At 34.9% G+C, this 19,856-nt stretch overlaps 1 protein-coding gene across 4 annotated transcripts in view; it reads left to right on the plus strand.

Annotated features, from left to right (window-relative positions):
- LOC149795992 (uncharacterized) overlaps window positions 1-19,856 on the plus strand; it is a 70,951-nt gene continuing 51,095 nt past the window's right edge. For 2 of the 4 annotated variants that reach the window (XM_089965906.1, XM_089965908.1), the window contains exons 1-7: window positions 1,234-1,301; window positions 6,242-6,369; window positions 9,055-9,114; window positions 10,578-10,637; window positions 16,100-16,147; window positions 18,125-18,181; window positions 18,747-18,818. In XM_089965906.1, coding sequence (XP_089822032.1) covers window positions 6,297-6,369; window positions 9,055-9,114; window positions 10,578-10,637; window positions 16,100-16,147; window positions 18,125-18,181; window positions 18,747-18,818 — 370 coding nt within the window. In that variant the 5' untranslated portion in view covers window positions 1,234-1,301; window positions 6,242-6,296. Of the gene's footprint in view, window positions 271-1,233; window positions 1,302-6,241; window positions 6,370-9,054; window positions 9,115-10,577; window positions 10,638-16,099; window positions 16,148-18,124; window positions 18,182-18,746; window positions 18,819-19,856 lie in introns of those variants that run through there. The other 2 variants (XM_089965907.1, XM_089965909.1) reach the window with 2 other exon arrangements.

The raw sequence follows: 19,856 nt of genomic DNA on the forward strand, positions 1-19,856 counted from the left end.
TCTTGCCTTATTCTGTGACAACAGCCATGAATACAAATTACAACAATTATGTACCAGCAGTTTAAAATAATAATGATATACATAATAGTTGATATTGGGAACAATGTGTTGATATTGGAAACAATGTGTTGATATCGGAAACAATGAGTTGATATTGGGAACAATCTAATGAATTACAGGAACAATTTGTTGATATTGGAAACGCTGTATTGATATTGGGAACAATGTTTACACCATATGGCTCAAGTCTGGTAGCTGCTACAGCACAAGGTAACGATATACAGATTTTAAAGATGCAAATGTTTCTATTGATTTTTTTTTGATTTTTTTTTTGTTCTAGGGTTTAACGCCATTTTTCAGCACAAGATAGACTATACATGGCGGCCGGTATAACTGGTGGAGGAAGAACCCTGGAAAACCCAGGGAAGAACCACCGACCCACGAGAAGCTACCGGCAGGCTTCCCACGTACCAACGTTAGCCGAGCCTTGGACTCGAACCCACGCAGACAGAGGTGAGATGGCAGTGATCCGTAACGGAGAACGCTTTAGACCACTCGGCCACTCGGGGCCCCTGTTTCTGTGGAAGGGCGGAGGTTGTACAAAGCACAACGCACTGCATGCGCGCGATTTTCGCAGAACTTTAATTGGACATTTAGTAGTTAATGAATCAAACTTCACAAAAATGATATAGCATATGTAAAGTGTTACAATTCAACAGAGACAAGCGGATTTAGAAAATAAAAAACAAATAAGTCATACAAGTGCCAACTGGGTAAAGAGTCAGTAAAATCAACGAAAATAATTTAGTATTACAGCGGAGGAAGAGAGAGAGAGAGAGAGAGAGAGAGAGAGAGAGAGAGAGAGAGAGAGAGAGAGAGAGAATGTGTGTGTGATTTGGATTTTTTTTACGTATCTTTAACAAATTTTCATTTATATCGCTACGATGTATGCAGTGTGACAGTTTATTGTGGTATCTAGCACTGATGCATCATGTCCCACCAATTAACATTATCCTGACAACAGGCTGACCAAGCTTAGCACTACGATTTTGATGTTGATCGCCAAGCGAGGCAGCTGCTAGTACCATTTTTATAAGTCTTTGGTATGACTCGGCCGTGGTTCGAACCCGCGACCTCCCGCTTCTAAACACGTATGCCACCAGCGAGAGAGAGAGAGAGAGAGAGAGAGAGAGAGAGAGAGAGAGAGAGAAGAAATTAATATTAAATGATTGGTCCCAAGACATGCGCAATAGAAGTGTGCTTCGTTGGTGTTAGGTAGTCAAATACTTAAGGGGCAGGAGGTATGTCAGAAGATCATTCACTAATTGGTTTTAAACTTCATAATATACAGAATAATTTATATGAGCTTACTTTTCAGTTAATTTACAGGGAATAACCGGTGTTATGGTGGATTTTTGTATATACTGTTGTCTGCAAAAACACGTGTCTTATCGTAACCTTTATTGAACAGGTCGTGAGTCCCGAAACCGTAAGCGTTTCCGGCATCGATGACCATCGCTATGTAGACTATTATACTATTTATCACGTAAATAAGTGCTAAAGGCATATGAAAATATACGCAGAAACTACATTAGATACCGCCGTTTCCAGTGCACGAATGGTTTGTTCAGAATGCAGTGGACAGCCAGCCCTGTGTGCCAATTTTATGATTACGAGAGTGTGACAATTATGCCAACCATTGCCGAAGTCCGTGCATATAATTTAAACAGTTTTGCAAAAGATACAATATTAGCGAAAGTAAGTTTATGTGCATTTTCGGCTTCAAGTGGATGTCTTTGTTAGGAATATTTGGCGGGAAAGATCGATACGATAGCCATATTGTAGGGGATTCCCCCTGCTTGGGCTGTTGTTTAACAACAGGGGGACCATTTATTTTAGTGTAATTCACTATTTGCTCTTATACAAATGATGAATATGGGCTTGTTTTTACAATTGTAAATTCTTGGTATCATTTAAAGGTATATCACTTTTTCTCACCTTCATAACAGTGAGATATAGGTATAATTTTTAGTTGGCAGTATTAGGCAAGTTATTAATTATTCTGTAGTACTAGCCTACTCTCTTGGCAGATTGTTACCACCCCAACACACCGATTTTATAAACGAAAGGTATCAAGGATATAACAAATCACAGGCTTTGAAATTATGTCATTGTAGGGAAAGAATGTCAAAATATTTGAGAACAAATGGGGAAAAAAATTATGAACTGGTACACAATAAAGCAAGGTAGATAACCTATATCTGGGTGGGTTGGGAGGTGCATCATAAATATTCATCAGTTTATGTTGATGTCATTCACCATAGTTTTACAAATCTGCCTCGCCTGAAAGAATAAATACTATTTCTATGTCCACCTTGTTGCATGAGTGTAAGGACTGTAGTTCCAAAAGTAATCCAAAACAAATCCTTCTGAATCCAACTTAGGGAAATTCAGTGTGGCACCAATTTTTATCAAGGTCACATATCCTATGCTGCTGAATAGTCTGCCTTTGCTTTTGATATGATGTTCACAAAAATACAGTAATACCTTGAACATTCACGAGGTTAGGTTCCAGAACCAGTCGCGGATAAGGAGGAATCGCGAATGTTTGGTACGAGTCACTAAAAATGCTAATAAATGCTTATTTCTAGGGTTTAGACCCTAAATATGACCCAAATCATGCTCCCAAAGCACTTTAATTTCATTTAAAAGTTAGCTTAATACATTACCCTTAAAAAGAGAAATAAATGGTTGACGTAAAAATAGAGTACAGTATCGCCTAATGGGTATTTGCCACACTAGCGCATTTACAGTACGGTACATGTATACTAATATTACCCCTATGCTAATTCATTGGCTGCCATTTTCTTTTGCACTCACAGTAAGGTAAAACCAAGTAACGAATGGGATTGTAAACTTAATGACTGATGTTTTCTTTGTCATTGTCAGGAAGGTAAACTAGGTAAACTTCATATGTCACAGAAGTCATATAATGAAGGTACAATTCAATAAAATAAAGAAAACATGTACGTAGAGGGTACCAATGAAAATTTCGCGAATCCATGAATTCACGAATCCAGAATGCATGAGGTATTACTGTACATCAAAACAAATTGTTAAAAATATTTATTTTATGTTCAGTAGTAAATATTCAGCTTTGTAAATAAAGGAAGACTACACTATAGGTTTGTGTGAAACATTTAGAACATAAATACCAAGGGACTATCTCAGACATCCATTATCTCTTCAACAGGTACAATCTTGTTATTGCAAATCCTACATCAGTGGTCATAATGTATCAAGTTTTTGGTAAAAGACTTCTTATGATTTCTTGCTGGTTATAAATAAAAATGGTACCAATCTGATATCTAATAGTGTCAGGATGGTTGCCATTCTGAAAATCTTCACTGCTTGAATGGATAGCCATACATGGAGTTTTCATATAAAGACTTCTTATGGTATCTATTTGGTTCTCAATGCAAATGGTGCCAGTCTGACATCCATTATGGCTGATACAGTGGCCATCTTGGAAATCTTGTTGCTACTCCTCCAACTTAGATGCGCATATCTACATTAGATTTTTTTCTAAGAGGCTTTGATGTCTAATTGGTCCTAAATGGAAATGGTGATATCTGATATCTAATATGGCTGGCATCATATAACTCATGCAATCACAAGTTTAATTGCAACATGCTTTTTACCAGAAGATTTCTTACATTGAGTTGGTCTCAAATAAAATTGGTACTGATCCAATATGGCCACCACAACAGCCATCTTGATCGTCTTGTCATTGCTACTTAACCCAAATGGAAAGCCACATTTTGAAAATATTGTAATTTGTACTCGTCTCTAAATGGATGGATCCGTAAACATGTTTTTTTAAATTTATGGCTAGGTCTGCTTTCTAGCTGACTATTGGTAGTTCATTGTCTGCATGCTGTGAAGTAACTATGTGAGGTGTACATGCCTTACAACAATTTCATGACCAACACAACCATGAAACACCTAATTCACAAATCTGTCTGTATCTTTAATTATTAAACAATGATAGCTGGAGGAAAAAAATCACATATTCATAAGAAATTGGACAGGGGCCAACTAATGAAAATATACTTTCCCATCTAGTGATGTCTGCTTTTGTCCTAAATCAAAATGTTGTCAAGGTCACATCAAACATCTATACCACAGCAGTAAATTTAGAGATTTTGTTGTCAGTTGAGAACATCAGAGATGGTTTCAATGCTTGACAGTTAAAATGAAGAAGTGGCATTATCTTGCATTCCTGGTTTTGCCTAGTAGAGCATTAGTCCCTTCAAGGGACTCTTGTTTTTGTCTGTGCATTCATATATTTGGTATTTCTACAATTTGTTGCTTTTTCTTTTCTTTTGTTTTACCTTTCATCTTTCATTTACCAAAGACCCTTTACTCAGGTATTTATTTATTCTTTGATGTATCCATACCTAGTTAATATATCCACAGAAACCAAAAGACTGTAAAATGTGTATCATTAAACATTAAAAAGTCGACTATGTGTAAAATATTGTCTCATGGAATAAAGACCATACAAGCCCATTTCTAAATTTGTCATGGTTATTTTCATTTGTCATTTTCTCATAATTTCCCATTAGGAATTTTAAAAATACTATTTTACAAGAAATTCTTATGATAATCCTAGAATTTTGTTAATGTCATGGAATTTTGTTGGCAATAGAATTGCTCATCAACTTTATAGCCCCAAGCGGTGAAATCAAGCATTACCTCGCAATAAGTGGAGAATGGTGGTAAAGGGTAGTAATGAGAAATGGGTTTATTCTGTTGAGTATATTTATTTCTTTAATTAACAATATACATGAAATAAAATCAAGCATGTGAAAGATCATAAGTTAAACATTACATGAATATAAATTGATTTATTTACATGTTTATTTTGGAAAGTTTTGCATGCATAGTCATGAAATTTCAGTGGTGATTACTGTTGAGGAGTATTGCTAAAAAAAATATTACTTTTCAAGAGTGTTCAGAATGTCAATTTCTGTTGAGTATTACTCAAAACGTTGATTAGGGTGGCCGAGTGGTCTAAAGTGCTCTCCGTTACGGATCTTTGCCATCTCACCTCTGTCTGAATGGGTTCGAGTCTCGGATTCAGCCAATGTGGGTATGTGAGATAGCTTGCCAGTAACTTCTCGTGGGTCGGTGGTACTTTCCGGGTTTTTCCCCGGGTTCTTCCTCCACCATTAATTCTGGCCATCATGTATAGCCTATCTTGTGCTGAAAAATGGTGTTAAACTCTACAACATCAAAATGTTGATTACTGTTCAGGCATATTATTCAGAATGGTGATTACCATTGAGGAATACTACAAAAATATTGATTACTTTTGAGGAGTGTTCAAAATGTTGATTATTATTGAGGAGTAGTCAAACTGTTATTACTATTGAGGAGTATTACTCAAAATGTGGATTACTTTTGAGGAGTGTTCAAAATATTGATTACTTTTGAGTGTTCAAAATGTCCATTACTGTTGAGGAGTATTACTCAAAATGTTGATTACTCTTGAGGAGTATTACTTAAAATGTTGATTACTATTAAGGCATATTATTCAGAATAGTGGTTACAATTTATATTACTAACAAAATATTGATTACTACTTTTGAGGAATGCTCAAAATGTTGATTACTGTTGACACATTCAGAATGTTGATTACAAATACAGTTGAGGAATATTGCTCAAAATGTTGATTACTATTAGGTGTATTATTTACAATGGTGTTTATTTTGTTGAATAAATGGTGATTAATATTGAGGAGTATTACTGAAAAAGTCAGAAGTTGTTCACAGTAACATACAGAAATGTCTCTCATAGGGGAACTGGGTTAGAAATACAAAGTAGCAACTTTGCTTCCAATTATAGGGTTTTTCAGCCTGGTGAAATGTCTGGTAGAAATATTTGCCGACAAGAATTTGAGATGAAGTGAAGGTTTTCAGTAATTCCTGGAATTTTCTAACAAATGCATTTACAGTGATGTAGAGGAGCAAAAATTCATATTTGATAACAAATGGTGTTGTTTAATTCTCATGGTATATCAATGCCATTGTTTGAAATATTATTCAGGAGATCATCAATGCTTTTATATACAACTTTTGACACGTATTTAAAAAGGCTATGATTTGCACAGCATCTTTTTCTTATATATATATATATATATATATATATATATATATATATATAATTTGTTTTACAGTATCATGTATATACAGATTATATTGGGAGATAGTATGACATTAAAGGAATGAAGAATGCAGGAGAAGAGTTTAAACATTGGTTATACTAGTGATATTCCAGCATCTGGTGTGAGGGGACGGAATGGAGGTGAGTAGTAATAACAATCTTGACATGCCTTTTCTTTTTTAACAAGTAACATTAGCCATTGTCATTTGTTGCCACAGAGAATCGCTGTATTAGCTGTTATCAACCAACAAACTGCTAGGTTGCACAATGTGAGAATCGCACAAAATTTGTATGAATCCATGCAGTTGGAGAGCTATGATGCATAAGAACTCTGCCAACTTAGTTTAAAATAATGCATATAAAATTATACTTTGCACAGTATACAATTTTTATTTAACTGTCAATCCTCATTTTATGTAGGCAACTGTTTATATGTCAGTGTTTCTTCAACTTGATATGAAAGGTTGCTATACTAAATTTTATTGGTATATTGGGCCCTGGAATAAGTAAACATATTTATTTGATCAAATCATCTCTTAAAAAGGACACTGGCATAGATGGACTTTAAGCCCTACTATAGCATTATGGAGCAAATAAGAAGTATGGCATAATTGTCAGCAAAACACTGATAGGAGATCTCAACGCTGAAATTATTCAAACACAGATAAGGCACAGACGCTATAACAGATTAATGCTGACAGCTTTGAAAGATTTTGATTTTGGTGGAGCTCAGACAGTCAATTAGCAAGAAAGAGATGGATATTGAAGTGTTTGGTCAATATTTACTATGGCTGTTTCCTTCTCCTCCATTTTCTTCTACCCATTTGTTTGTGACAAGAGGGGAGCTCCACCCATCAGATAAAATCCTGGCAGCATCTCTATTATTTGCTGCCACAAACAACAGTATATTTATTGATGGGAATACTGTCATTGTAAATTTATTCTCAATATGTCTTACTGTGATCTCTATTTGGTCTTGGATGAAAGAGGTGTTGATGCGAGGTCAAAATGTGTCTCCACAGAAGCCATCTTGAAAATCTTCTAATCATTACTCTGGAATGGAACATCATATCATGTGTTGTTTTTACTGATGTTGTCTAGATGGGCCTAAGTGAAAATGTTAATGAGCTGATGTAAAATGTAACTGTCTTGAAAATCTTGTTATTGCTACTCTTCCTACATGGATGGTTGTCTCAACATGGGGTTTTCACAAAAAGGACATCTTTCAATGTCTAACTGGTCCTTAATAAAAATGGTGCTAATCTGAAATCCATTATGGCACCATGGCAGCCACATAAAAATATCTTATCACAACTCTGCCTGAACAGAAAATCATACTGATGTGGGGTTTTCATGAGAAGATTTATTATGTCCAGTTGGTCTTGAATGATATTGGTACAGATCTGACGTTAGACATGGCTGCCATACAGTTGCTATCATGAAAATCTGGCATCCAATGTGGCAAACGTAGCAGGCGTCTTGGAAATATTGATACTCTTAAACAGAAAGTTGTACCTTGAAATATTGTTTTTGTTACTTTTCCCAAATAGATGCCTATATCACCATGGAGTTTTCAGATACATACGATACCTAGTTGGTCCTAAATGAAAATGATACAAGTCATATATCCAATATGGCTGCCACAATGACCGTCTTAAAAATCTTGCCCACATAGGTACACACCTTTCCACACTCAAAATTAGTTTAAATATTAAAGAATATTTATTTGGTTAGTTTCACAGGTAAAGTAAGCACATTATTTGGTACTTCCTTGTAGATTCATCTTGATGTATACAAAATAAATTTATTAAAAACAAGTATGGTAGATCTAATTTCAAATGTATTTATTCATAGTAGATAATTCTAAAGCTTTAGTAAACTTAAAAGGCAAATTTTAAAAGTAAAACAATACCTACATAGAAACAACTAACTAAAATGAAGTTTTTAAGCAATTGTGGTTCCATTTTTGTTTCTATATGTGTAAGTGTTAGAGAAGGAATACAGCATACCTGTTAGATACACATAAAGCATACATTGCACATATGCTTCACTGGGTTGATTTTGTGACTATTAGAAGTGATTTGAATATAAAGATTAATCTTATCATGTAAATTTGGTATAAAACAGAATAATGAATAAGTATTAAGAACATCAATTGCCATGGTAAAGACAAACATTTCTAAAATACTTGTAATGATACAAATTGAGAGTGGTCGCATTTTCTTAAATTGAAGTCATCATTTATTTTAATGTGCTAGCTTTGATTTATATATTCAGATTCTATATATGGTACAAGAAGTTTGTCCCAGATCAATTCAAATGATACAGTGTGTGTGTGTTTTTAACAATTTTCCTACAGTTGAATACACTTGATAACTGATGTTAGGAATTTTCCTCTCACTGAAAATAAGGGACACAGTGGTGTAAGGTGTACACCTTTACATACAACTCCTATGCCTCACCCCTGTCCACATGAGTTTAAGACTTGGCTCAACCAAAATATACCCATAAAGAAAGTTAGCAGTACACATTGAAGTTAGTAATACATCGTTTTTATCCATAGAGCACCAGGGTTGCTAAGTGGTTTGTGTGCCAGACTTGTAACTGAAAGGTTGTGGGTTTGAATCCTACCATTAGTGCAGTCTGGGTCGGCTACCATGGTGTGTCCTTGGGAAATGCACTTTACTCCAAATGCCTTGGGACTAAATAACCTGCTTGTGTTGATGTACCATAAAATACTAAACCAAGCTGAACTTGTACCAATAAAGTTTGCATTTCATTGCTTGTACATTTTTCATTCTGTTCGCCTCCTTTCTTATTTTCCAGACAGTATGGTGATTGTTGCGGGCAACACTTGTCCAATCTCACTGCAGACATCTGAACAAGGTAATAGCCTTGTACTCGTTTTATGATAACACCTGTGTAGCTGTTACAGTAGCTTCCTCATAAAAATATAATTTTGTGTTTTAAACTTTCTAAAGTCATGTAACACATACCACAACACTTGTTCTAGATGTGGCAGTGTTCTCTACAATCCTTGTGGCAAATATTAGTGCTTTTAAAAAATCAGAATTGTAGAGTTGAAAATTGGTAGGAAATTTGGTCAGATAAGCCTAGATGATTTCTGTACTTTACTGTGGTTAATAAATTCTTGCAATGTAATCACACTTAAAATGACATTGAACTAATTGAGGAGGATAATTGGTTTAATTACAGTCCATTTATGACCATCTTTCTCCTAAAAGTTCATTGTGTGTCAGATTTCATCTTACCATAAGTCTTGTAGAGTTTATAGGATGACCCTGCATCAAATGTAACATTTATCATGTGCCTTCCATCAACATTTGCTGTTTTAACTTCTCAAAAATAAAAACCACTTTACAAGTGTCAACCAAGCTGTGGCAGACAGTAGTCTGTCATGAAGGGCTGTCCATTTTGCACAAATGATCCCAATCTGACATTAAATATGACCACTGTTACTTTTTTACCAAATTACAAGTCGAAAAATGCTCAACAGGATTTAACCAAATTTGACAGAAGGCATCTGGACATAGATGGCTTTGGTTTATACAAATAATTCCACCCAACCATCATCCTAGAAAACTTTAACTGATTTCTTCAAACCACGCAACACATTTTGTCCCAATTTCCTCATGACATGGAGGGATTTTAAGTTCTGACAAATATGGTCATCACTAAAAATAGAAAACCTTAAAATGTCTTGTTCTCAAACTGCAAAACAAAATTTGATGACATTTGATATAAAGTAACCTGGCATGAAGACCAATTAGTTTTGTACAAAATGTGTCTCAATCAGATATTTTTATCTTTACTATATAACAATAATAGAAACTTTTTGGTGACTTCTTCGTAACAACACTCAGTGGAATCTGATCAAATTTGCAGAAAGCAGCCTAGCATTAACAAATAAAATTACCTGGCATAAAGACTTGAAAATGGTTACAAATAAGGCCTGACATAATGGTTTGAAAATGGTCACAAATATGGCTTGGCATAAAGGCTTGAAAATGGTTACAAATATGGCCTGGCATAAAGATTTTGAAAATGTTAGCAAAAAACAAAACAAAAACAATTATCCCAAACAATTTCTCAGCAGAATTTGATAAGCTGTTTCGGAAGGTAAGCTGGCATAAGACTATCTTAAATAGAGGTAGAGAAACTTTGAAACCGAACATAAGCAGTTAGCAGCATTGGAAGAAATTCCAGCTGAATGCATGCCAATGACTTTGATTTTGTGGCCAATTCCTCTTGCATTTGGCTGTTAGGCAGGCATCAGCCAGGTGTGCACTCTATGGGCAACTTGTTATCATTATTCTTTTATCTTGCAGATGACATCTCGGTTACTGAACAGAAAGTCACTCTAGATGTGAACAGAAGGCACAATTCAGGTTAGTAATGGAAGATTACAATTTTTAGCCCAACAATAATTTGAAACTTTTTTTTGTTGCTTATTTTGACTAAAGTTTCAGGGAAGGCACTAAGTGTGAAAATTGGAGAAAAATATTAATTACAAATTGGTCATTTACCCAGAATACATGCACATCACTTAACAGGGAGTTGTTGCAACTTTTTGTGACATTTTTTTTTACTTGTTCAGCAATTGAAATAAATACACAACCTCACATGGCACAAATTCATCCTGGCAGTCAAGTGTATTCAAAGATTTGTAGACACAAAGCACTAGCTCTTATTGTACAAATTTCATCTGGCTGTCAAATGTATTGCTGGATTTGTAGGCATATAATATTACCTTGCATTGTACAAATTCATCCTGGCCGTTAAATGTATTGCTGGATTTGTAGATGTGTAACACTACCTCACATTGTTCAAATTCATCTTGGCTATTAAATGTATTGCTGGATTTGTAGAAACATAATTATACCTCAAATTGTACAAATTCATCCTGGCTGTTAAATTTATTGCTGGATTTGTAGACGTGTAACACTACCTCACATTGTACAGACTAAACCTGGCTGTAAAATGCATTACAGGATTACATAGAGTACAACCTCACATTATTTAGAAAAACGGGCAGTTAAGTTGTACACAATTCATCCAGAGTGTTAGATGTATTCCAGGGTTTGTAAACACATTACAGCAGTCATTGTCCTATACGTTGACTAATCCAGGTATTTCTTCCTGTATGCAAAATGATCTGACCTTACTGGACATTTGTGTTGCCCTAGTCATTCTTGCTGACCAACATATCATGATATGAAGGTAATCCTTCTGTTGTGGACTAAAGTGTTCTTTACACTCTGTGATGTGTAGGGTTGGGTAATTAGACTTGCTTTCCCAAAATTGTAAATGTGTACATTGATAATTCCGTTGATTGTTTTTTATTATATATATATATATATATATATATATATATATATATATATATATATATATATATATATATATATATATATATTAAAATGTTATTAATGGACCTGGTTGTAAGTCTGGCAAAAAACAATTTATAGCCACTTTCACTGTTTAAAAGTATGTGCTGTCAGTGCTTAACTTTACATACCCACGAGTTTGGAGTTGACTGTGTGTGGTTGCATTTAGCATCATAACTTTGCATATGCATGAGTTAATTTAGGGTTGGCTGCATGGTTGCATTTAGCATGGTAACTTTGCATGTCCATGTATTGTTTAGGGTTGATTGCGTGGCTGCATTTAGCATCCAGGCATGATTTTTCTCTATTTTAGAGGGGAATTCCGCTTTTTTCCTGACTTGAGTCAGATTTGTCCTGATATAGTCTTTTTATATATCATCTCCGATCCGGTTTTAAAAAAATGGTCTGTCTGGTCCCATTCCGCAACGACCCTTGTAAATTATTTGTTCCATGCATTAGTTAGCACATGACTCTTGTAAAGAGTATTCTGATTGGTCAAAGGTTTAAATTCATCCAGTGAATCTTCGTGTAAGTGAAACTGATGGCAATGGAAAGAAGAAGCATGCTTGCAAAACATGGCGTCCTGTGTTGTTGAGAGAGACCATGACACGAAAAGTTTAGATAAAGGTTTAAAAACCATATGGAAATGGAAATGACTGGAGAGAAAAGTTTACAGAAATTTAGTTTGTCATTTTATAAGAAAACTGAATGCTAGATGACTGGTATTTTGTGACCTCTGAAAGAGAGATCTGAATTACGGTTATCACGGTTGGAAGAGTTTGGAACAGCACCTACAAAAGAAGCTGCTTACGAAAAAATTGAAGCTCAGAAGGCATCTGAAAAAAGTGAAATTAATTACTATAAGAAAAAAGATTTCTTGCATGAGAGAACAACTGTAGCCCTCTGTTAGAATATGTGCACTGCATGTTGCCAATACAATCACAGCTTGAAAGGAAAAAGGCTTTCATTGAAAAGGAAAAGAAACAATTGTACATTGAGCCAAAAAAGTCATTTGTGACAAAAAGGAAGGCTAAACAAATCATTGCCAAAGCTGCAAAAAGAACTCAACTGGCAAATCAACAGGTTGTGTCCATTGGAGAAAAACACAAGTGAATGGGATTATTTGTATATATAGTTGATGTACTTGGGTGTTTATTTTACAGATTTGTTATGAAAAGAGAGAAGTATAATATATTTGCTGCAAAAATTGAGAAATTATTGTGACTTAATTACGATGTGAACACTGACATGCACATGAAATATCTTCAGCATCAATAGTATTGGGGAACAAATTCACATGACAGTAAATATTGTGAAATTATTGAAGTCAAGTTGAACATGTTTGGTAAGTTTATTTGTTTTTCAAATGATTATTTTGGTTTATTTTATGATCATAAGTTGCACCTGGAGCAGTTTTTTATGAGTGTAAAATGATTTTTTGGCCACCCGTATCAGGGGCACTGCCTCTCGCGATCCCGTTGGGTAAGGACCCCCACCCCTTATATTTTTTTCACCTTTTTTTAATGGAAGACCAAAATCATGTCTGAGCATGGTAACTTTGCATATTCGTGAGTTAGTGTGGAGCTGACTGCATGGTTGCATTTAGCATGGTAACTTTGCATGTCCATGAGTTTAGGGTTGACTGCGTGGTTGCATTTAGCATGGTAACTTTGCATGTCCATGAGTTAGTTTGTGGTTGACTGTGCGTGGTTGTATTTAGCATGGTAACTTGGCATATCCCTGAGTTAGTTTGTGGTTGTAGTTTGTGGTTGACCGTGCGTGGCATTTAGCATGGTAACTTGGTGTATCCGTGAGTTAGTTTGGGGTTGACTGTGCATGGTTGCATTTAGCATGGTAACTTTGCATATCCACGAGTTTATGGTTGACTTTGCATGGTAACTTTGCATATCAGTGAGTTAGTTTGGGGTTGACTGTGCATGGTTGCATTTAGCATGGTAACTTTGCTTATCCATGAGTTAGTTTGGGGTTGACTGTGCATGGTTGCATTTTGCATGGTAACTTTGCATATCTGTGAGTTAGTTTGGGGTTGACTGTGCATGGTTGCATTTAGCATGGTAACTTTGCATATCTGTGAGTTAGTTTGGGGTTGACTGTGCATGGTTGCATTTTGCATGGTAACTTTTGCATATCCGTGAGTTAGTTTGGGGTTGATTGTGCATGGTTGCATTTTGCATGGTAACTTTGCATATCCGTGAGTTCGTTTGGGGTTGACTGTGCATGGTTGTGTGGTGATCTTGTCATCATTTGTTGACATTGTGATGAACTGCATGATGTACTGGTTCATAGGAACACTCCACTGTATTGAAATAATAAATCATCTGATGTTTTAAGTCCCTGTTTGGATTCTCACTTTTTTCCTGGCCCATCTGCATCCATGTTTAAAATTCTTTGACCACGGTTAATTGGGAGAGCAACATAATTGTGTCATCCTGTTATCTCCATTTTTATTTCTCAGCACACCTATCCACAAGGCCAAGTGAGCTTATAGAATGGTCTTTGGTTCACAGTACATCATCCATCGGTTCACAGTATTTATTTACAAGTTCTCTAAAACTATTTGGACCATTTGTACCAGATTTTACAGAGAGCATTCTGGCATGAAGGTCTTTCAGGGTTGTTTGGCGGGTTCAGATCCATCATCAGATATGGCCACTGTTACTAAAAATAATAAATTTTAAACAACCTCTTGTAAAAAACCTGCTTAAAAGTTTTACCAAATTTAACTGAAGTATCCTGGCATGAAGGTCTTTAGTTCATTGATGCTGATCTGCCATCAGATATGGCCACCAGTGTTAAAAGTAGCCAAACTTTAAAATAACTTCTGAAAGCAAAACTGTTAAGCACATTGTGACCAAATTTGATAGAAAGCATCTCAGCATCCAAGCCTTTCAGTGATTGACAAGTGAGCGCATGCTGATCTGAATGAAGATACAGAAACCAGGGAAACCTTGTTTTCTAATGGGCAATCATCAGTGTTTTGAATTTATATATAAAGCATCCTGCTGACCCAGATTTCTTGGCCAGTTGCCCGTAGATTTGGCTGTTGGACAGATGCCAGTGAGGTGAGCAGTTTCAGTTCCACTTTAGCCTCGTGTTGAATTAAAGTGGAGATAATATGGTCATGATCATCCAGATAGGCACATATGTGATAATGTAGAGTGTGATCATGTATGTGTGATAATGTACAATGTGATCATGTATGTGTGATAATGTACAATATGATTATGTATGTGTGATAATGTACAATATGATCATGTGTGTGTGATAATGTACAATGTGATCATGTGTGATAATGTACTTTGTGTTCATGTGTGATAATGTACAATGTGATCATGTGTGATAATCTACAATGTGATCATGTGTACAATGTGATCATGTGTGATAATGTACAATGTGATCATGTGTGTGTGATAATGTACAATGTGATCATGTGTGTGATAATGTACAATGTGATCATGTGTGATAATGTACAATGTGATCATGTGTGTGTGTGATAATGTACAACTCCTTCTATACCATTAAAGAGAGCAACATGAATCCTTGTGATATGTATGGGGGTAGATTTTATAAATATTTATAACATTATGACAGTTTTATAATTTAATCCTTTGTCCAAGATTGGGGGAAGGGGAATTTGCAATGGATATTGGAGTCAAACAACTGAGGAAAACATGGGACATGCAAATATAATGCAAAATTCTATAGTAAAAAGAAATGAAACCAATTTTCATACTCTTATCAGTTAAATCTTTTATGGCTCATCAGGCATTCGATATGGATGATATCTGGCATTCCATAATAATGGATGTTCAGTCCATATTTCCAGTGAAAGTAAAGCTGCCTAGGTATTCTCACTGACATCAGCACATTGATATTCTTAGATGCCCTGAATCAAATTTTTATATACATCACAACTGGATCCATGCTGAAAGTATTTGGAAAGGGAGTGTAATGGGGAACATTAATAAATACAAAACTGCCCTTAAGTTTTGTTTCTAATAATAGCTCATTGGATATGGTATATGAATATGTCATGCACTGAGGGGTTTGATTTATCATTATGCCATATCAAATTTATTCTTTCTGCCTCCTCAGAACAAAACTTGTAGTTTTTTGTATATATATGCATGTAAGTACATGTGTGGTATGTGTACATGCAGGTAGACTTGCAGATAAGCATTTATTATGTTATCCTGGTTTGTCTCATCTGCCAATAGGAAATATTTCTGGCGATAATGAAAACAGCTGTTATTATTTTTTTAATATGTTTTGTCCAAGTTTTACTCTGTGCTTCTTGTCCATGGTTCATTGGAACTGTTTAAGTTGTATCTTAAGCATGTAAGTCATTATAAGAGGTATGAGATATTCTGAGGAGTTTTATAATAAGGGATCACTGTACCAAATATTATCTCATTATACAATATAACTGTCCTACTTTTCAGTGAATTGCTCAAGAAGCGGGCCAGGTGGAGATCAAAGTTATTTCATTGGTAATTATCATAATATTTACATATATGTAGGTAAAATAACTTTTGTATACTTTATATGTAGGTAAAATAACCTTTGTATACTTAAGTGAAGAAATTTGTGTTTTGTGGAATCATCACGAGTCATATTTTTGTTAAACCATCAGGGGTCAAGATAGGTCAGCGTTTCAGGGGAAAATGAGTTTTCCCTCATGAAGCTTAATAGAAGTTCGTGGTCAGTGGGAGACAAATATCAACATCTCCCTATGTCATATGTATGGGTAAAAGACATACACTATGAGTGTAATGCTTTGTGGAATCTTTGCAAAGTAAACGTTTCTGAAAGTATTGGGGACCTGGATAAGGTGCCATTCCCTTTGGTTCCTTATCTCTCTTACTTCATCAGGCCCAGTTAGTGAGTTGTGTCCACATTAAATGGACATGTCAAATTTGCTTTTCATCCCTTTTAACAACTCATTTATTAAGTCAGTAAAAATGGCCAGTATGAGTTCAGATGTGCATTTTTAACACTGAATAAAAGAAGAAAAGGTCACAGTGACTTGTATGTTAGTTGTCAAGCATTAATATGAGAGAGAAAAGTGAGTAAAATTGAATCATGTTTCAATGCAGTTATATTGCTGTCTAGATTGAGTATATTGGACAAAATAATAATAATAATCATAGTAAGTGTTAAAATAGGGTTAAAACCAGAGGTATTTAGGATTTCATTGTTGGAATTATTTATATACAAAAATGGGGGCCCCGAGTGGCCGAGTGGTCTAAAGCGCTCACCGTTCCGGATCACTGCCATCTCACCTCTGTCTGCGTGGGTTCGAGTCCAAGGCTCGGCTAGCGTGGGTATGTGGGAAAGCCTGCCAGTAGCTTCTCGTGGGTCGGTGGTTCTTCCCTGGGTTTTCCATGGTTCTTCCTCCACCAGTTATACTGGCCGCCATGTATAGCCTATCATGTGCTGAAAAATGGCGTTAAACCCTAGATCAACAACAACAACAAAAAAATATACAAAAATGCAACTGTATATTTACTTAATGCTCCATTGATAAAAAAATGGTCAACATTGGAGGCATATTTTTGTATGTATTATTAAACAATAATTCCAAACAAATTAAACAATTATTGAGCAGGATAACCATCTGTTCTTGAAAAAATGGAAAATGGTTTATACACAAACATCAGTTCTCAACCATGTACCTTCAGCTATAAGAGAGTGGCCTGTTGATTTTGGTGTCGAAGGACAAGGTATTTGACTAAAGGAAGACATACTGTTTTAGTTCTAGGTCAACTACCATGAACAAAATTTGTGGAAGGCTTGTAATTGAGGTATGTCAGAGGCCTTTTGATTTCAAGCTTAGAACATCAAGGTTAAGGTCAATGTGACTATGAAATAAAATGGGAATTTGCATAGCAATTTCTAAGAATATGGTAATAAAGAAGCATATTTGGAACTTAGGGTCAGAGTTCAGGTCATGGTAAGTCTTGTGGGAAAAAAAACCAAAAGTTTACTTCAAAATCGCATTCTTAAAGTCATTGAGACAAGCAGTGCCCGGCTAATTCCTACATAGAGGACATATTGTACAGTTCATGGTACTCCTATTTTATTTCTGCTCAGAATTTGTTATGCTTGAAAATAATTTGCACTAAAAGATCTGGGGGAAAAATATCTGTGTGGAGATCATCAGTTTGAGATTGTGCATAATAGTCTTTGGATCCATTTGTATATTTACATCAAGACATCCTAAATGTGTTGATTCCTTGTAACATAAAATAAACATATTGTGGATAATTGGACTCATTTAGAAACAAGTTCCATTATATACTTTGTATATGGGACATTTAGACAAGTTCAGAAACAAGTTACATGTACTTTGTGTATGGGATATTTTGATATGTTTAGAGACCAGTTACATGTACTTTGTATATGAGACATTTAGACTTATTTATGTGTGTAATTATAGTGAAATTAGTATGATGATTTTTCCACAGATTCTACACGTTTGAAGGAAACCATTGATACACTTGGACAAAATGAAGATCCTGATGGTAAATTCGTTGACTTTTAATTATATTTAAAGAAACATTTTTGCATTGATCTACAAGGTCCTTCAAAAAACTTTTCATTTTGAGAGAAATTACTTTTCCTGGCACCCTTTATAAGTTAAAGTGAGCATAAATGATAATAAGACAGAGCAGCAGGTCAAAGCATGAGATTTTTAACACTTGTGGTATAACAGATTATATAAATATAAGTCGTGGATATAATTTTAAAAAAATTGAAAATATTCATTATTTATTTTGTGGAACCTTATTACAAAACATTCAGAGCATATTTTTTTCACTTGTACTATTTTACAAGTAGGAGTTGGTTTGGTTTTTAACATATTTTTGGGAATTATCCATAGATGCACTTTGTCATTAGTAAATTAGTAAATGTAAATATTAACTCTTAAATAATTACTAAACTGTTGTGCCATCACAATTAGTGTTAATCTTGTCAGCCAGTATATCTGACCATCACAGTTTGGACAGGTTTTACATTTAGGTCAGTTCAGGTGCTGTGGTTTTGCATTTGTGTTCCATGAACACGTTTTTAGTTGTATATTTACAGGTGAATCCACTTATGTTAAAGAATTTCCAAGCAGATGGGAGGAGCATAAGTGTCATGAAATTAATTGTTCTGGTAATTATTTTAATACTAACTGACTTCTATTTTACCATGAAAATTTAATTTTATCATTCTTGTGTAGGTCATTGACTTAAATTCAGTTACTTTGCTTGACCAGTATAGAACATTTCTGTGATGCTCGCTGTGCAGACTATAATGAAACCTTTTTAAGCACGGCTATGAAGTGAGAAAAGTGGTCACCTGAAACAGGTAGTTGGTCTTTGAGGTTAATTTCTACAGTTATTTAGTTTGGGAGTTTTGAAAAAGATGCTGTTTAAGACGAGTGATACTAGAATACATGTATGATTTGGAGCGATGTGGGGGGATGGGATAGTCCGTTCATTTGATTCAAGTTATAGAAGTTGCTTCCCTTTATCCTGCATTATGCATTGCACACTGTTACAGTAAATCTAAAATATCTAAAATGACATAAGTAAATTCATGATACATAATTGTTCAGTAAAGATTCCTTGAATACATTTGCACCAAATATATCATACTTATCCAGAAGTATAGATCCCTTGTACCAAATATATCATACTTATCCAGAAGTATAGATCCCTTGTACCAAATATATCATACTTATCCAGAAGTATAGATCCCTTGTACCAAATTTATCATACTTATCCAGAAGTATAGATCCCTTGTACCAAATTTATCGTACTTATCCAGAAGTATAGATCCCTTGTACCAAATTTATCATACTTATCCAGAAGTATAGATCCCTTGTACCAAATATATCATACTTATCCAGAAGTATAGATCCCTTGTACCAAATTTATAATACTTATCCAGAAGTATAGATCCCTTGTACCAAATATATCATACGTATCCAGAAGTACCAAATATATCATACTTATCCAGAAGTATAGATCCCTTGTACCAAATATATCATACTTATCCAGAAGTATAGATCCCTTGTACCAAATATATCATACTTATCCAGAAGTATAGATCCCTTGTACCAAATTTATCATACTTATCCAGAAGTATAGATCCCTTGTACCAAATATATCATACTTATCCAGAAGTATAGATCCCTTGTACCAAATT

Source organism: Sinohyriopsis cumingii, chromosome 7, assembly GCF_028554795.1.
Source record: "Sinohyriopsis cumingii isolate HCF-2022 chromosome 7, ASM2855479v2, whole genome shotgun sequence".
NCBI lineage: Eukaryota > Metazoa > Mollusca > Bivalvia > Unionida > Unionidae > Sinohyriopsis > Sinohyriopsis cumingii.